Here is an 18,785-nt window from a genome sequence, read left to right as displayed (position 1 = left end):
AAAAACAAGCAAGTCATTACAATCCAAAGGCATTTACCCCACCTACTGTCTAAAATAGAATCACGTGCTCACTTGGATCAAATCTTGCCAGTTAGTTAAAAGGTGTTAAGTCACTCAGGATTTTGTTTCATTCAAGTGTGTCTGTGTGTAAAGCCACTTAGTGAGTACTTTTCCAATTTCAAAATAACTCCAAATTTTATATACGGTATTTATAGAGGGTGGTAATTCAAGACATATGCATCTGTACAGAAATATAAACTGAATAGTTCTCGGGCATAAGAAAGGATCACTTCAGATGATAAACCAGTGTTTCCTTTTCTCCCCCCACATAAAGCGTCTCGGCCCTCTCTGGAAAAGGCTCTGACAGCACAGCCCACTAATAAGGTCAGGCCCGTGCGAGCCACAGGAGCCCAGCTGCCCTCTGGCCCCATCCGGGCACTGCTCTGCACCCAAACACACAATGGATTACCATTCCCACCCGTGCCCCCTGCCCATCCCCCCCCAAAACCCCACAGAAATTGAAGTATTTACTGCAATCTTTTACAAGAAGCCCAAGGAGGAGTATACTAAGGACAGCAGGGGTCCTTAAAGGGTTTTCTCTCCTCATCTCTTTTCACAACACTGCTCATAAGCAAAGCACCACGTAAAGGATATTTTTAATTGAAGAAAATATTTTGTATAGAGTAATGCTCTTAAAAAAGAGAGGAATTCTTATTTTTCTCCTATAAATTGAACTGGTTTTCACTTTCACATTCCTTTCACACCTGGGGCAGTTTTGACAATGCAAGTCCAGTTCCATCTTTACATGTGAAATGCTTCAGGTCATACTTAATTTCACATGAACTAATGAGGAAAATCTGGCAAATAACTTCAACTATTTGTGCTGTAAATGCTTTCTTCCATTTTCTTTAATCAGACAAATGTTTAAGCCAGAACAAGATAACCATGACCTTGCTCGTGAGGCTCACACACTGAACGTGTCAGAGCGGCGCTGTGAAAGCGGAAACGAGGCACACGGACTCTTTGCTGGCTGCAGGGAGCATGTCTTCTGAGCAGCTGGGACGTCCTATGACCTCTCCAGGACCCTCTGCAGAGACGCAGGGGGCCAGCAGCCTGATGCTGTGCTCTCCCGTGAGGGTGCTGGGGGGGGATGCGCGTGTGTCGGCAGCTGCTGGCCCCAGACCAGGGCTCACAAGGGAGCCAGCATATGGCCGTCCTCTTGTGTGCCACCCACCACACTCCCCACTATGGCTGCCTCAAAACCCGCTGCCCGGCAAGCCCCGACGCTACTACCCTCACGGGACACTGACCTCTCTCCACAATATAAGCGTCCTCAACCGCCTGCCCAACTGGGCCTCGAGGTGGGCATGGGTAAAAGGCTTAAGGCTTAAACTCTCCTGCGCTTGAGGAGCTGATGAGCTTAGAACTCAGCCTGGGAATGTCCAAGTGTGCTGCTCCCCCGACCCACCCGACCCAACCCCGACGGCTTCCTTACCCCTGCTCACATACCCCACTTCCCGTCCCCACCAGCACCCAAGCTCCGGACTTTACTACTTCCCACACTCCTGGAACACTGCTGCCTGGAAAATGCGAATCATGGGAACACCACTCTGCGGACATCTCTTTGTCAGTGACACTATGCTGGCCACGCTGAACCCTGGAGTCCTCAAAGTCGCACCCAACGGCCTCTCCTCTTCAGGCTTTCCACCTGGGACTTCTCCAGGCAGCCCCTCCGGGGGCCACAAACCCGCACTACTTGCTAACACTGAACCCACAGCAACCTCCCCACCGCCGTGCCTCTGCTCAGGCTGCGCCTTCCCTTACGCTTCCTTCAGCCCATCCACATCCCGGCCACCCTAAAAGTCTGTCCCCCATCCCTGCCCCGCCCACAGCCTCAGCTTCCTGGCACAGAGCCCTCTCTCCTCCAGTTCCTCCTGAGCCGGGCCTGGGGCTGACCTTCCTCCGCCCTGAATTAATTAAAAGCAAGCTCCTCCTGCCCCTACTGGACAAGCCTCTGAGACCACGAGGGTAAGGCTGCGTCTTCTCCATCTTTCTCCCCCACGGCTCCCTGACACAGTGCTCCATAAACATTTGCTAAACTGACCTAAAATGAAGAGGGAAATGTACTGCACAGGACACTTTACTTGGCTAATAAGGAAGCCATAATACCGCTGAGATGCCATTTGGTTATCAACAATCTCAACCATACACTGAGGTTGGGGAATCCACTCACCTTGCAGGGACACTCTGAGCTCTGAGGAAAGAGCCACAGGAACAAAGAGATTTAAAAAAAAAAAAAAAAAAAGAAGGCCTGGCCATAGATGGAGGAGTCAGGGGAGAGAAGGGAAATGCTGAGCCAGGGAAAAAGGCAGGAAAGCTAGCGTCCTCCCACCAGGGGCCTAAATCCAACCACGACCCCCTGAACAGAGGACCGGCTCCAATTACAAAACACTACCCCACCCAGGACGCTTACTTGCCCAAATCAGACAAGATAGAATTCTCCACAAAGAAATTTTAGAAGTCAAAGTAAAAATCCCAAACCATAGCTAATGCCGTGGTTAAAAACCCCACCTTTCCTACCAAGAGCCTTATGGCTCTTAATAGTAGATGTAGTAAAGGCCTAGTAATTTGGGAGAGTGTCTTAGTTCATCAACTATCCGTGTAGTGAAGATTTTCTCAAGAAAATAAGTCTTATTACTTCAAGTCCTCCCTAATCATAAGAGAAGAAACAAAGCTATTTCATTTCTTTTTTTTTTTTTTTAAAGATTTTATTTATTTATTTGAGAGCGAGCGAGAGAGAAACAGCATGAGAGGGGGGAAGGTCAGAGGGAGAAACAGGCTCCCCGCCGAGCCGGGAGCCCGATGTGGGGCTCGATCCCAGGACTCCGGGATCATGACCTGAGCCGAAGGCAGTCGCTCAACCGACTGAGCCACCCAGGCGCCCCGCTATTTCATTTCTCTTGTTTCTTCCTCGAAGCCAGAGTAGCAGCGGGGGTAACAACTCTCACAATAAGGCTCCAGAATAGCAAAGTCAGGGGTCTGGCTGGGCAAGAGGCCCGTCTCCCTGCCGCCTCCAGGCAGACCATCAGGCTCACGCGGAGGGGCTCGGGGAGAGGCAGTGTCTGGTTAGCCTGGCCAGTGGTACACTGGCGGTCTGAAATTGGTTTTGGCCAATTAAGGGATCCTTGAGGGAAGGAAAAAATAAACCCCCCAGTAAATCCAATTTAGCAATCCCAGGCGCTCTCTGTAATTGTTATTACTCTCTCTAAGTGCCTCCAAATGATCCATGTATAAAATCAACTCCCACCCAGAGAGCGTGAGTGCACCAGCCGAAACAGGAAAAGCAGAGGGAGGGGCAGACTCCTGACAGCGTCCGCCTCTGGAAACCGCTCTGCTTATCTTCACAAGAAAGGCTTAGAGAAACAGGGGAGCCCAGCATCACCACTGCCGCTCCCGGCTGCCGGGTTGAGGTCGGCCAGGGCTGGCGGTCAGACCCAACCCCCCCACAATGGCCACCCCCGAGGCCACCCCGCACCCTGCCCGTGCCGCAGCCCAGCCCCTCTACGCCACTCCCGCAGTGGGTCATGGCGGGACGGGGGACATCTGGTCCCACCCTGGGGAGGCGCAGTTCGGACAGGCCTGTTCTCACCGATTCCCCCAGACTCGAGCAGCTGTCCGTCAACGTGGCCAGAGAGGCCGCGGTGGGTCCTACCCCCGGCACCCACTCTCCTGCCCACTTACGGGACGAAGGAGTAACGGTGCAGAAATGCAGCGGCCGCTGCTGGCGGGCTCTCGGCTCCTGGCGGAAATCACCGTGAACCAAGAGCGAGACGTCCAAGTTCACGAGGCTTTCCTGGTCCCTAGGAGATACCTTTTAACATTATGACTCTTACCTCATCTATTAAAGGGTGGCTTTCGGCTAAAGGATTAAAAGGGAGAAACACAAGAAGCGCCGGCCCCTTCTTGAGCTCATTGTTCAGCAGGAGGCTCTTGCCGCCGTGTGGCCGCAGCCATCGCAGCAGCGCCTCTCGATTCTCTAAGGCCCACTTATGGATGTTCTCTGCCGTGTAGTTGACAGCCTCCCTGCGGAAGACCTGCGAAGGACAACACAGGGAAGGCTGAAGGCAGGGCAGGCTCAGGAGGCCCCGACCACCCCACCACTGCCCAGCTGCAGACAAGACGACTCAGGGACGTGACCTGCCCCTGCTCCTCCAGACACAGCGTTTCCTCACAAGTGGTTGGAAAGAGCGGAAGCGGCTGCAGAAAGGTGACTTCCAGGTCACAGATGCCTCCCGTCCCCTTCAGCTGACTCCTCTACCACTGAAGAACTCTCCCAATCTGCTGCTGGCAACAATGACCTCTTCCACCCTGGCCAAAGGGAACTATTACATTTTACTGGGTTCTTATACAAGGATTATTGTAAAAGGATCAATGAACACCTACAGGAAAGGAGGTTATAAAGCCAAGGATCATTTAGATTTTTACACTGGTTCCTCAAAACTTGGCTCATAATGGCGGGAGGAGCACCCCCCCCCCATTCTGCCACCCCGTTAGGGCAGACCTTTGTATCTGTTCTGGCCCCCTGTACTCCCAGTGACTACAAGAACACTTGGCACACAGCAGGAACTCAACAAATACTTGAAAGAATCCATGAATGACCCACAACTTGTACAAGACCACAGATCACACTTATGTGTACAGAATGAAGAAAGGAGACACTTAGGTTTTGTGCTTTGTTTCTCTGTAACAACCAAAGTAGGTCAACATAAAATTATGTTTGAAATTCCAAAAATATGCATCACTGGGTTTCAAATGAAACTCCCCAAAAAAGTGCTTTGGAGGGTTCCACAAAATGAGATCTTTTATACTCTCCAAAACAGAGAATTAAATTGCCTCGTGACAAAGATGTCCACTGGTTTTATGTTAAAATACTGGTATCCCAGTAGTAGTTCATTTGATAAAAGGAATTCTGCTAAACCAACCAAATGACCTTAAGAACTACAGACCTGATGCAGTAAGCCCAGTGCATTTGCCAGGGCCATCCCCACAGCCCTAGCTTCTCTGTTTCATGTTCCTTCCTCAGTGCCCTCCCCTCTAAATCCATACGATACATGGTGGTTGTACAGCATACTACAAAAGGAGGATGAAGAAAGATGGGACAGACAGCGAAAGCAGAGGAAGTAAGAAGCAGCTCAGAGGCACGAGGAGAGCGGGAAGGCGGCAGAGAAACCAGCAAAGCAGTGACTCTCGAAGTGGGATGGCGGGAGTTTGAAAAAATATACTCAAACATCATGTACACATTTCTATTTGCGAAACACAAAAACACATTTGACTTTTGGAGTCCAAACTACAAGAAATACAGCATAGCATCTGGGCTGCTAGGGAGCTGCAGAAGCCAGGGCGACTGGCAACCAAGGGAGCACCCCGGAGAGGGCCTAACAGTCCCCCCACAGGCATGCGACTTGCACGCTGAGTTGAGGGGAGCCCAGGTTCAACGGGCTGGGTACACAGGTTACACAGATACTGGTCTTCACTCAACCTGTAAGTCACACACACTGTCAGTGAAGTTAGAGACAGAAAATACTTAAGAAAAATAAACTCTCAGTGATGGGACTGAAGCAGCAGCAACAAATAGAGCAGAGGTACAGGACTAAGCAGGATACAGGTCAAAAGCTCAGAAATAGCTGAGTTGGGGTTGGTTCACCAAAAGCAAATGAAGACAGGGAACAAAGACGACAATGGAAAACCAAGGCTCGCTGGGGTGAGAAGCCATCAACTTCTCACTGTGACTTAACAAGAACTTCAAAATCCGTTTCATCACCTAAGGAGAAGAGCATGTCACATGAGTACTCCTGATGAATGGAACAAATGAACAGAGAACATCGCCCAATGGAAGCTTAACCTCTGAGAACACGGGCCCAGAGTAACAATTCTCCAACGGAACAATCCTGCAATTTCATCCAAGGAGGAAAACTAACGAGGCTGTACCAGAGTCAAAGAATATAAACAAAGAATTTCTAGATGTTACATTTGAGAGCCCTTTAATGCAGGGGTTCATAAACAGGGGTACGGGCTCTAGCATGGGGTTGCAGAACTCTCAATTTGCATATAAAATCATGTACACTTTGCTAGGGAGAGCACCCACAGATTTTATCCAATTCTCAAAGAAGTCTGTGACCTAAACAAGGTTAAGAACCACGGCGCTAATATAAATGTGATTTCAAAATACTTACAAGTGATGTGTTGAAATGTCTATGTAAATACACACTTCCAGAGTGTACTAAGGATACCAGTTTCGCAAGATGTTTATTTGTGATAACCCCAAATCGTACTGTTCCTAGGTAATCTGAAACAGAAAATTTTCCTTTATTAAAGAAAAAGCCTATGCCTTAAAACCACCACAAAACCCAATGATCAAGTCTTGATGCACAAATCCCCAGAGCAAAGCTCTTTCCGGTCACCTAGCCTAGACAAGAAAGGAGGGGCTGGAGAAACCTCCTCCTGAAACAGACCTCACGCCTCCTCCTGATGACCATCCCTCACGGTCACCTGCGATGATGTGACCTCCTCTCCCGTGACCCCGTGCCCGTCTCTCATTTACCCCACCGTAGAGCCCAGGCACATGCTGTTCTCTCTGGACACTCCCATGGCTGGCTCCACGCCATTCAGACCTCAGCTCCAACCCCACCTTCTCCAAGAAGCCTTCCCTGACCATCCCACCTCAGTGCAAATACTCCGAGGATGAAGTCTCTAAGGGCAAACTGGGGCTTCCTCTCCACTCGAGCACTCTCTCTACCATTACTCTATTTTTTTTATAGCATTTATTAATATCTACATAATCTGGTTGATTTATTTTGATTTTCTTTGGTCCAACTTCCTCTTAACTCCTGTGAAATTAGCAACCTTGTTTATTGCTATTACCCCGGCACCTATAGCAGTGCCTAGGCATCTAAGAGATCAATAAATACTGGTTAAATGAATGAATCTAAAATGTACAAAGAACTCACACAAATAAATAAGAAAAAGAAAGCAGTTAAAAATGGGCAAACCACAGAAAAAAATGTAAAAGGCTAATAATTACATGAAAATACACTCAACCTCCCTATTTCAGAGGAAAGCAAATTAAAACAAAGTACCCCTCTTTACCCTCAAACTGCCCCAAATTTGAGACACAGGAAATACCAAGTATTGGTGACCAGTAGAGAAAGGTCACTCTGATATGATGCTGGTGGGACACGGAAAGTGGCAGCCACTCGGGAGAGCAAGGGGGTGTGCTGCTCACAATGAGATGTGGGCAGAAGCTGCAGCCCCGAGCCCCACTGCTGATCCGCACCTGGGTGCTCGGAGCCACACGTAAGGACTGTCACCAAGAAATACTCTGGCAGATGTTCAAAACAATGGAGTGGGGCTATCTGTACGACATGAACATTTTTCTTGACACGTGAGTGAAAAAGCAAGCTGAAGAAAGGTAAAGTATACCTTTTTATCGGTTAAAAAAAAACACACAAAACCTCACACCTTATAAAACAACATACATTATTTTTTTCCTACAGGAACGTATGTTTAAAAAAAGTATAAAGACTCTGAAAGGATAATAAAAATAGTTTTATGTGGGGGATAGAGATCAGAGGGGACCTTATCCTTATGTGTAAGCTTTCTTTTCTTTCCCTCAAGGAGTAGATGTAGTATTTGTATGGCTAAAAATTGACTAAAATATCTAGTATTAAAGGCAAGTGGAGGGACGCCTGGGTGGCTCAGATGGTTGAGCATCTGCCTTCGGCTCAGGTCATGATCCCAGGGTCCTGGGATCGAGCTCCACATCGGGCTCTGTGCTCAGCGGGGAGCCTGCTTCTCCCTCTCCCTCTGCCTGCCTGTCTGCCTACTTGTGATCTCTCTCTCTCTCTCTCTCAAATAAATAAATAAAATCTTAAAAAAAAAAAAAAAAGGCGAGTGGATAAGATGGTGTAGGAAAAGGTACCCTCTTTCCTAGCCCCCTTCTGCTTTATTGGATGTTAAATAAGATACCAGTTAACTTTAAATATAACCAAGTTTTATCTAAGTAGCCAAAATGTAAAAATATGAAAGTACTAAAACACACCAAGTTTCCAGCTTCACCCACCCCCAGTCCCACTCTGCAGCAGGGGTGTCGCCTTGCTCTTGGACGAGTGGCCAAGAGGGAGAAAGCGGGCGTGGCAATCCCTGAGACCACCTTTCATACAAATCTGACGAGTTTAAAATGGCACAAAACCAAAGAAACAGGAAGGGTAAGTCAGTAACGACAGAGACTGGTTATGTATGGGGGGCGGGGGGCAAGGATGGGAAAGGGGTCGGGAAACAGGGGTGAGGCAGCCTGACCCTCCTCCTCCGGGGACACCTTTTCCTATTGGGACTCTCAGAGCCCAAGCGATGTTTCACACCCTTCACATACCCACAAACAAAAATCATTAAACCAACCAAGATGTGGGGGTGCCCAATGTGGAACACAAGCACTAACAAATAAACTTAACTATCACACCACGGTGGAAGGGTGGAGGGGTAGGGAGAAAGAACTGAGTAACTGGAACAGTATCTTAGACTGAGTACCGTAGAACTAAGGACAATGAGAGCCAGGCTTCTCGGGGTGGGTGGAGAAAGTTACACATTAATAAAGGAAAGCTACACTCTGGTGTTAGATTGGAATCAGAGGGAATTAGTATAAACTTAGGGCTTTTCTCACACACACACAACAGAGAACTACAGACGTAGGCATACGCGCGGGTGTAAATATATACATGTCCTTGTTCTGCACGCTGAAAGGGCCTACAAGTCATGACACCCGATACCAAAGAGCATACTCAGCACCCCAGTCTTGGTTTCTAATTGCCTTTCTTCCATAAAAGAAACCAGGGCTCCCTGGAGAAGAGGCTGATTCCAGAGCTGGGGCAAGGGAAGCACAAAAGGAGATGGAAACAGCTTGTGTCACAATAAAGGACAGAGCACGTTCAAAGGACACAGGAGCCGACCCAAGACACTCCTAAAGGCGAAAGCTGGAGCTCTTTGAGCAACAAGATGAACAATGACCAGTGTTCCTGAAAAGGGTCAAGTTCACACAAGACATGGGACGACTAAGGAGTTGTCATCAGTTGGAAGAGACTAAGGAGAAAAAAGAACTAAACGTGATGTGGGATCCCATATTGGGTCCTGGAACAGAAAAGAAACATTTCGTGAAGACACTGGCAAAATTTAAATAAGGCCTGTGGTTCAGTTAATGATACTGTACCAATGGTAATTTCTTAGTTTTGACCAAAGCACCGTCACAAATGGTTGGTTATATAACATCTTAACATTGGGGGAAGCGAGGTGAAGGAAGAAAACAGAGGAACTCCCAGTCCTATTTCTGCAACTTTTCTACAAGTATAAAATTAGCTCAAAATCTGGATTTTAAAAAATGGCATAACATGTAAGTTCAGATGCCAAAGCTGTCAGAAGAAAAAGCAGGACACAAGAGAGGGTTAGAAGGCACCACTCTCCAGAAGAAGGCTGAATCTTGGTGGACAGCCACGGCTAAAAAGAGAAAAGAGGAGAAGGAAAAGCAGCCACTGAGGAAATACACTTGACAGTCAGCCAGTGTCACCAACATGACTTATCGGAGCAGAGGAATAAAAAGTGACAGGCTGGGCGCCTGGGTGGCTCAGATGGTTAAGTGTCTGCCTTCAGCTCAGGTCATGATTCCAGGGTCCTGGGATCGAGTCCCACATCAGGCTCCCTGCTCAGCGGGGAACCTGCTTCTCCCTCTGCCTCTCTCTTCTGTCTCTTATGAATAAATAAAATGTTTAAAAAAAAAAATAAAGTGACAGGCTGATCCAAAAGTTGAAAGGGCCTGTTCAAAAAACCTGTTTAACTGCATTAAGAAGGGACAGCCTGCCTGCACACAGCAGATTCAAACATGCCCAAACATATCACAATTTTAAAACTTTACTTTTCACATACAGAGATATCTATGAAATTCACACATCTATTTTAAGTTCCTGCATATAGCGGAAACCTTGCTAGAAGAGGCCACTTAAATTTGCACTGTCATGTGTACAAGGAGTACTTGAATTAGCAGAGGAAGTTTATAGTGTTAAGAAAGACACACAAAAAAATAACGCTTCTCACCTCCACATCCAGAACATTCTCTGTTAAGCAAGGGCTCCAAGGCTTTCTACAGTAGGAGTCTCTGTCATTTCTAAAATGAGTAATTTTGTCCTAAAGGTGGTGAAGCTTCAATATTTTAATTAAGGACTCTGAATTCGTTGAATTAAAAATAAATTTGGGGGGCGCCTGGGTCTCTCAGTCATTGAGCGTCTGCCTTCGGCTCAGGTCATGATCCCAGGGTCCTGGAATTGAGCCCCACATCTGGCTCCCTGCTCTGCGGGAAGCCTGCTTCTCCCTCTCCCACTCCCCTTGCTTGTGTTCCCTCTCTCTGTCAAATAAATAAATAAAAATCTTTAAAAAAATAAAAAATAAAAATAAATTTGAAATAACGCTTTCCCCTCCCCCACCAAAATAAGGTCCAACAATGACATACATGATCCTGTTCAATTAATTTTTTTAAAAATCTCAATAAACTCTTCTTAGCCAGGTAACTGGCCAGTTTCAAGTCTCTATTAATCATTTAGTGAAAGGCGTCACAAAGACCACTTGCAAGATGTACCAAGACCAGGAAAGAACGTCGGGGTAAAACCAGTAGTTAAAACCAGTTTCTGTAGCTGGTCAGTCAGGCAACTAAGGAGGTCGAGTTGACCACAGCATGAAGACTGGCTTATTGGCCGCTTGCTACAAAAGGTGCTGAGTCCCTGGCTCTGGGTCCCTCAGCTACAAGGCAGCCCACCACAAACACAGCCACCATCTAGGCCTACGGCACCACATCACTGTTTGTGTGCTCTGAATAATAAATGACCTTGATTTGATCCATTAATCTTGTCTACTTTCAGGGGCGCCTGGGTGGCTCAGATGGTTAAGCGTCTGCCTTCGGCTCAGGTCATGATCCCAGAGTCCTGGGATCGAGCCCCACATCAGGCTACTGGTTCAGCGGGGAGTCGGCTTCTCCCTCTCCCTCTGCCTCTTCCCCTGCTCACGCTCTCTATCTCTCTGTCTTAAATTAATAAATAAAATCTTAAAAAAAAAAATCTTGTCTACTTTCAGTACTTATACAGGTTTACCCCTTGCTATCTTTGAGGTTGGGGTTGTTCTCTGCCACTAACGGAAAGCTCCACCCCTGCTTCCCACACTCCCCTTAGGTATATAGCTTCTGTTGACCTTCCCGTGCCTTCCAAACACCACTGTCACCATTTACCTCGTGGCAACCACCAAAGACACATCCAGGATGGAAGAATCTGAAATTCCATCTGGCTTCTACTCAGATGCATCTGGCTCATCGCGATCTTTCTGGTTTACATCAAGACTTTTGTTTTGGGGCTTTTGCATAACATTTTAATATCAGACTATTTTATTTTGCTTAAAACCACTTGCCTTAAATTCAATTTTTAATATGAAAACTTCAGTTTAGTATTGGGGTAAAGCACATATACTGAGGGAAAATCTACTACCTCAAGGAGGCAAAATGTTAAAATTCTCAAACAGTCCAGAAAGAGTAACAAATAGTTTCCTTTATTAAGAAAGAGAACAGATTTTCAACGGTTTTAAAATTACTAATAGGGGCACCTGGGTGGCTGAGACAGTTGAGTGTCTAACTTTTGATTTCGGTTCAGGTCATGAGATCGAGCCCCGAGTAGGCTCTGCACTCAGCATGGGATCTGCTTAAGAGTCTCTCTCCCTGGGGCACCGGGGCGACTCGGTTGGGCATCAGCCTTCGGCTCAAGTCATGATTCCAGAGTCCTGGGATTGAGCCCCACTTCGGGCTCCCTGCTCATCGGGGAGCCTGCTTCTCCCTCTCCACCCCCACCCCCTGCTCGTGCTCTCTCTCGCTATCTCTGTCTCAAATAAATAAAACCTTTTAAAAAAAAATCTCCCTCCCTTTCCCCCTCCCCCTCCCCCACTCGCACTCTTGTGCACACGCTCTCTTGAGCTCTCTCAAAAAAATAGTAATAATAATAATAATAATAAATTTGCCTGAAGCAAAGTTACACAACTCACACTCACCAACTAACAGATAACCAGGGACATGAATCTGAAATATTAACTCAGGGATGTGCTTGCAGGAGACTCAGTAGCTCAAGAAAAAATTGCTTTACCCTTGGACACTTGGATAATGAGGCCTATGTCCAGAATTGCACGGTCCTATACATTAGCCACTAGCAACATATGGCTAATGTGCACTTTAAATGTGAGTGAAGGGCGCCTGGGTGGCTCAGTCGTTAAGCGTCTGCCCTCAGCTCAGGTCATGATCCCAGGGTCCTGGGATCGAGCCCCGCATCGGGCTCCCTGCTCGGCAGGCGAGTCTGCTTCTCCCTCTACCCCTCCCCCTACTTGTTCCCCCCCAATAAATAAATAAATAAAATCTTTAAATAAATGTGAGTGAGGGACTAAATTTTTAACTTTATTTCATTTTAACTGATTTAATTTTTTTTTTTAAGATTTTATTTATTTGATAGACACAGTGAGAGAGGGAACACAAACAGGGGGAGTGGGAGAGGGAGAAGCAGGCCTCCCGCTGAGCAGGGAGCCCAATGCGGGGCTCGATTCCAGGACCCTGAGATCATGACCTGAGCCAAAGGCAGACGCTTAACGACTGAGCCACCCAGGCGCCCCTTAACTGATTTAATTTTAAATTAAATTGACCGACTCAACTCAGTCATTAGAAAACTTTTAAGTATGTTTAAAACAACTTGAGTATGTAAATCATTTTCCCACCGTAATCTTTATGTAATCTAAATATAGATTAAGTACTTCCAATGAAATTTCAGCATCTGAATTAAAATGTGCTGTTAAATGTAAAAGTATAAATAACTAGTGTAAAAGTATAAAAGACTAGGTTCAAAAATATGTATATATATAATATCTCAACAGCTTTTATACTGATTGTATGTTAAAATGGTAATAATTTGGATACAGTGGGCTAAATGTATTATTTTATATACATAAGTTATTTTTACCAACTTCTTAACTTTTAATGTAGCCAACCAGAAAATTTTAAAATACCTATGTGGTTCATGTTATATTTCTATTGGACTATGCCAGGGTGGTAATTGTGAAAAAGCAAGATTCATGTAAACTCGGGAAGAAACTTAGGCTGATATGATAAACCCAATAGCAAGTCTTAATAATGGTCAATGATCTGGGAAGGACACCTAAGAGAATATTTCTTACATTTTTTTTCCCACAAGAACCCCTCCAACAGCAGAGAATTATTAATTTTATTTTTAAAAGTGTGACCTTACCTCTCCTTCAGAAAGGAAAAAGTGGATCTCTAGACCTTGTATAAACTCCTGAGCATCTGAAATTAATTCTCTCTCAGAGGCCTAGAGCTAACAGCACTTGGTGCACTGCAAAGTAAGGCACCCAAGGATATACTCAAAGAATGAAGAGAAATGCTGGAGCTGAGCAGTGAGGAAATTTTTATACCAGGACTGGCCATGTGCTATCCAGCAGACATCTGTGTGAGCTAATCTCTTAGGGATTGTGGAACAAAATGGAGTATCAGGTCATGTAAAATACTCATGAGGAGAACGGCTAATAAATAAAGCATGATACTTCAAAACTAAATACCACTGGATTAAGTCATGTGGCTTTTCACCAGCATGGCTAAGAAGTCACTGACTCCCTGGGAAAATTTCTTTCCCTTCTTTACTCTGGGAAGTAGTGACATTTCCAAAAAGCAAACCTGCATCATGGTACCTTCCACCCTGGAAACAAGCCTCATTTTACTCTATACTCTGCCATTTTTATGAACTGCTTTCCCACTCTTCTTTCCAAGGTTTTAGACAAGGCAGGAAAAGGGAAACAATAGGAATACATAAAAAGGGTAACAACCCGCCCCCATGTTACTTAGCATTTATATAGTGATTTATAATTATTCAGTGGATGACTTCCCACATTTCCAATAATAAATACATCCATCCAAATGAAAAAAAACCTTCAAAGAAATGTAATAGACTACAGAAATGTTTGCATCCAACATATGAACTATAACAATTACTTGCATTTTGTCACTAGAAATTTGACTCTGAGCCTTGTGTATTTTCAAAATTCTTAATATAAAGCACAAAACAATTATCCAGAAAATTCTCTGGCATTTGGGCACCACAGAGACATGCACATTCTGGTGCCTGCCACAATACGGCTAAATGCTAAGTAAACACAGAACTCCTTCACTGGGACTTTTAATTTCTTGTGAGTTAGGGAGGAGAGAAATGCAGTTCCAAATATGTTGTTTTAGGGGAACACAAACTGCAGAGCTAAATATGCACTGTCACATATACTAACATGACAGTAAACACCCTCACACCATCCGTATTTCACCAAAGCACAATATTAAAATGATCAAGTACTTCTCTTACACGTATTTCTTTTTTTTTTTTTAAGATTTTATTTATTTATTTGACAGAGAGAGAGAGAGCGAGAGCAGGAACACAAGGAGGGGGAGTGGGAGGGGGAGACGCAGGCTTCCCGCAGAGCAGGGAGCCCGATGTGGGGCTCGATCCCAGGACCCTGGGATCATGACCTGAGCCAAAGGCAGCTGCTTAACCGACTGAGCCACCCCAGGCGCCCCTCTCACACGTATTTCAATTAAATTCCTTTTTGTTTTAACACCTTCAGGGAAGGAAAGACTTCACAAAAGAAACCCATCCGCTTACAAATCCCTCCTCCATCCCCATTTAACTGTTCTTACTAGGGTCTAGCACAAGGGTCACACGTTCTTTTTTTATTTTTTTCTTGCAAACAACCCTTTACAAATATGAAAGCAATTCTTACCTCCCAGGCCTACAAAAACAGGCCAAGGGCCAGTGCATTCTCAAGCTGAAGTGTCTTTTAGAGGCGATCAGGGCACAGCTCCCTCATCTTCCAGACAGGGAACATGAAGACCAGTTGGAAGGGGTCATGGGTCACACAGGACACCGGCTACTAAAATGACTTATTAAGAGACTCAGTCCGGGCCTATGGGAACTTCTTGTTAGGAAGATACTAATAAAGTTCAGGGGAAAATTAGAAAATAATGCTAGTTGTTAAGTGGGTGCACAGCCAACTCGTGAGCTCCAGGAAAGGACCGGTGGTATGGAAATCTCCATTTGATGCCTGTAATGTACTAGACATTATGCTAGCGAGGCAGTATTTATAAATACCCCAAGGACTTCAGCTAGGCCTTGAAAAATTAGGGAGGTGGATATTAACTAGGGAAAGGTATTCTAGTTAAAGCAGTATCATGGGCAAAGGCCAGGAGGCAGGAATCACCATCCTGTGCCCCCTGCCTCATCCCAGGAGTGTACAACAGTAAATGGGAGTAACATGGTCCTGGGTTCCTATCCCAGCTCATTTACTGGTATGTGACTGTATTCATTTGCTACCTCTACTGTCACAAATTACCACAAATTTAGTAGATTAAAAAGACTATTTACCTCACAGTTCTGGAGGTCAGAAGTCCAAAACGGGCCTCAAGGGCTATAATCAAGGTGTCAATAGGGCATGATCCCTCTGGCTCTTGGGGAGAATCCATCTCCTTCCGGTCGCCAGCCTCCACAGGCTGCCTGCACTCCTTGGCTTGTGGCCCCTCCCACCTTCAAAGACAGCAAGGGCTGGACAAGTCCTTCTCAAATTGCGTCACTTTGACACTGTTCTTTGCCTCTCAATTCCAATTTTAAGGATCCTCCTGATGACATTGGGCCCACTCAGATAATCCAGGATAATCTCCTGTTCTCAAGGTCAGCTGATTAGCAACCCAATTCCACATGCAACCTCAATTCTCCCTTGCCATGCGACGCACCATGTTCATAGGTTCTGGTGATTAGAACAGGGGCATCTCTGGGGAGCCACCATTCTGCCCGCCACAGTGACCTCGAGTCAGTTAACAGTCTCCTCAGAGCCTGTTTCCTCACCAGAGACAGTCACAATGACATATTCACAGTTTCTACTTCAAAGAGTGAAGACTGCATCATCCAGATAAAGGGCTTGACTAATGGAAGGGCTCAGCCTAGTAACAGCTTACCATACCCACCTTTACATAAAAAGTGGTCAAGTAGAGACCAGAACTGGGTTTGTCTGCACTGAGTTGTTTCACTGTAAGCTTGTGACTTTATTATAGAAGGTGATCCCTGAGAGTTTTTTAAGATTTAAATATTTTTGGTTCTTTGTCTGGAATCTTATCTTAGCTTCAAAAACATCAAAGAAGCAAACCAAAAACCTTGAAGAAATAGGATACACACACACTCCCTAAAGAGGACAATCTTCCAAAAGTAGAAAATACCACAAAACAGAAAGTGAAGATGGTCCTATTTTTAAAATACATAGGTTCAAGGAATCTAAATATCTATAAATGACTAAATTTGGTTTGGAGCTTCCTGCATACCTTTTGCTTTCCCGAGCCCCTCTCTATCTTCCTTCTAGTTCCTTACACACTTACCTGAAGGCTGACACCTCATTCTCCCGGAAAACCTCCCCACCCCAGCACCACTTCCTCTGAACTATCCGTGATCTGATGTGGATGTCCCGCCTCCACACTCCAACAACCTGTCACAAACCTGTCCCCAGTCTCACATTGTAGGCAAGCCTGCCTGTCTGCCTCACTCTCTGGTGGTACTGTATGTTGGGGAACTAGTTTTTTTTTCATCTTTCTAGTTGGAGCACATAGTAGATCCTCAAATATTTGTTGAATTAAAAAGTCATGTTTCTGAATATAACTTATGCGGGGAGGTCTGGCCTTAATTCTTACCTAGCGGCATTTACAAGGCTTAAGAGATAAGCCACAAGGGGAAGAAAAGCATCTCCTGTGAAACATGAGGAGGACATCCTTGCTAAAATGATAGCAACATCACAAAAAAAAGTCAGTTTTAGGCACAGGAACAAAAAGTATGGAATTTCTAACTTACGCTAATGTGTATTAATCAGCACCCAGAGGGCCTGAGAACTCAAGGAGACAGGAAAAGATTTCCCTCTACAAGTACAGTGACAATGAATGAGATTATCCAAGAATACCAAGCAATCCTAGAACCTATTTCATTCACAGAGAACTGTTAAACCCAATGCCTGATCCAAACTCTCAAGAGTTAGATCCAGGAACCCAAGGAAAAAAAAAAAGCAATCTCAGAATCAACCTTGCCTAAGAAATCAGTCCCTTGTTTTCTCAATACCTTTAAGAATGTGTGTCACTTACAGAATAAGAAAATCCTCCTCTCTGGACTTCCGGATATTACATAAAATTTCACAATCTAACAGAAAAGTGCTCCCAAAAAAGCTTTATTCATGAACAAGGATATGGAGAAGAGCGCTTTGTATACATCCTGACTCAATTCTACCAGCAAAGCACAGCTCCACTGGACGCCACCTGGTGGAGTAGAGAGACCCTACACTGGAATTAGCAGTTCGTCCTCTAATAAATTCCTCTTTAAAAAATTCATTACAACAGTAGTTCCCAAAGGGTGTTCCTTAGAAAACTAAGGCCACAAGGTTCCCCAGTCAACTAAGTTTAGGAATTCCTAACAGTGGCAGAATAAAGTAGAAACGACATCCTTAGTTAATGGATTAGTGTATTTCAAGGTAACATTTAAGTCCCATGTGAATTTCAGTTCAGTTCATTAGGATTCCAGGGTCAGGGGACAGAGAAAAGCCAGTGGAAAGACAGAGAAAGAAGAATGCTTCAGGAAGGGGCCAACGCAGTCCTGTCGTGAGCGATGCCTACACCCTGGTCTAAGGAACCCAAAAGGCCAGGCACGAGGAGAAGTGGTGGTGGTGGGAAGGGATCCAAAGTGACTTAGTATCTCATTGCTTCAATCACTCTCACTTGAGCAATTTCAAGGTCAAGTGCCCTTTATTATAGTCATTCATTCAACCTTTTAACTACAACACGGAAATCAAGAAAAAGAACCACAGATTAAACTACATGAAAATACAGAACTGCTGGGTGCCTGGGTGGCTCAGTTGGTTAAGCAACTGCCTTCGGCTCAGGTCATGATCCTGGTGTCCCGGGATCGAGTCCCGCATCGGACTCCCTGCTCAGTGGGGAGTCTGCTTCTCCCTCTGACCCCATCCCCTCTTGTGCACTCTCTCTCACTCTCTCTCTCATAAATAGATAAAATCTAAAAAAAAAAAAAAAAGAAAGAAAGAAAATACAGAACTGCTATATAAAAAACGGTGACAGTAACACAGCCAGGAAAATAACGGACAGAAATATGACAAAGCAGCACCGCCCCCACCACCTAACAGGCAGGCCTCCATCAACAGACAGATCAGCACCAAGACTGCAATCAAGGGGTGAAGGACCCAGATAACTGAGATGAAAGGAAACAGTTAAAACAACAAAAAGAGAAAGCAATCACTATTAAGTGCTCAGGCGGAAAGCCAATTTTCCCTAATTCCCTTACAATAATGTGTAAAAGTATCAAATGTTACAGAAACGGTCTTAAGGGAGGGAGCAAAGTACCACGGAAGCAGATCTTACAACTAAACTCACGCAGGGGCGCCTGGGTGGCTCAGTTGGTTAAGCGACTGCCTTCGGCTCGGGTCATGATCCTGGAGTCCCTGGATCGAGTCCCGCATCGGGCTCCCTGCTCGGCAGGGAGCCTGCTTCTGCCTCTGACCCTCCCCCCTCTCATGTGCTCTCTCTCTCTCATTCTCTCTGTCTCAAATAAATAAATAAAATCTTTAAAAAAAAA

At 45.4% G+C, this 18,785-nt stretch overlaps 1 protein-coding gene across 4 annotated transcripts in view; it reads right to left on the bottom strand.

Moving 5' to 3' along the window:
* The window catches only part of TXNDC11 (thioredoxin domain containing 11), a 60,638-nt gene that overhangs the window by 13,616 nt on the left and 28,237 nt on the right, over positions 1–18,785 (bottom strand). For all 4 annotated transcript variants that reach the window (XM_081820015.1, XM_081820014.1, XM_081820016.1 and 1 more), the window contains 2 exons: positions 6,234–6,346; positions 3,894–4,094 (listed from right to left, as the gene is read on the bottom strand). In XM_081820015.1, the coding sequence (XP_081676141.1) occupies positions 3,894–4,094; positions 6,234–6,346 (314 nt within the window). The remainder of the gene's footprint in view (positions 1–3,893; positions 4,095–6,233; positions 6,347–18,785) is intronic.

The sequence above is a fragment of the Leptonychotes weddellii genome, chromosome 5, assembly GCF_054177405.1.
Source record: "Leptonychotes weddellii isolate Sample4059 chromosome 5, ASM5417740v2, whole genome shotgun sequence".
NCBI lineage: Eukaryota > Metazoa > Chordata > Mammalia > Carnivora > Phocidae > Leptonychotes > Leptonychotes weddellii.
The sequence above is the reverse complement of the archived record's forward strand: the minus strand, read 5'-3'. Positions and strand labels throughout refer to the sequence as shown.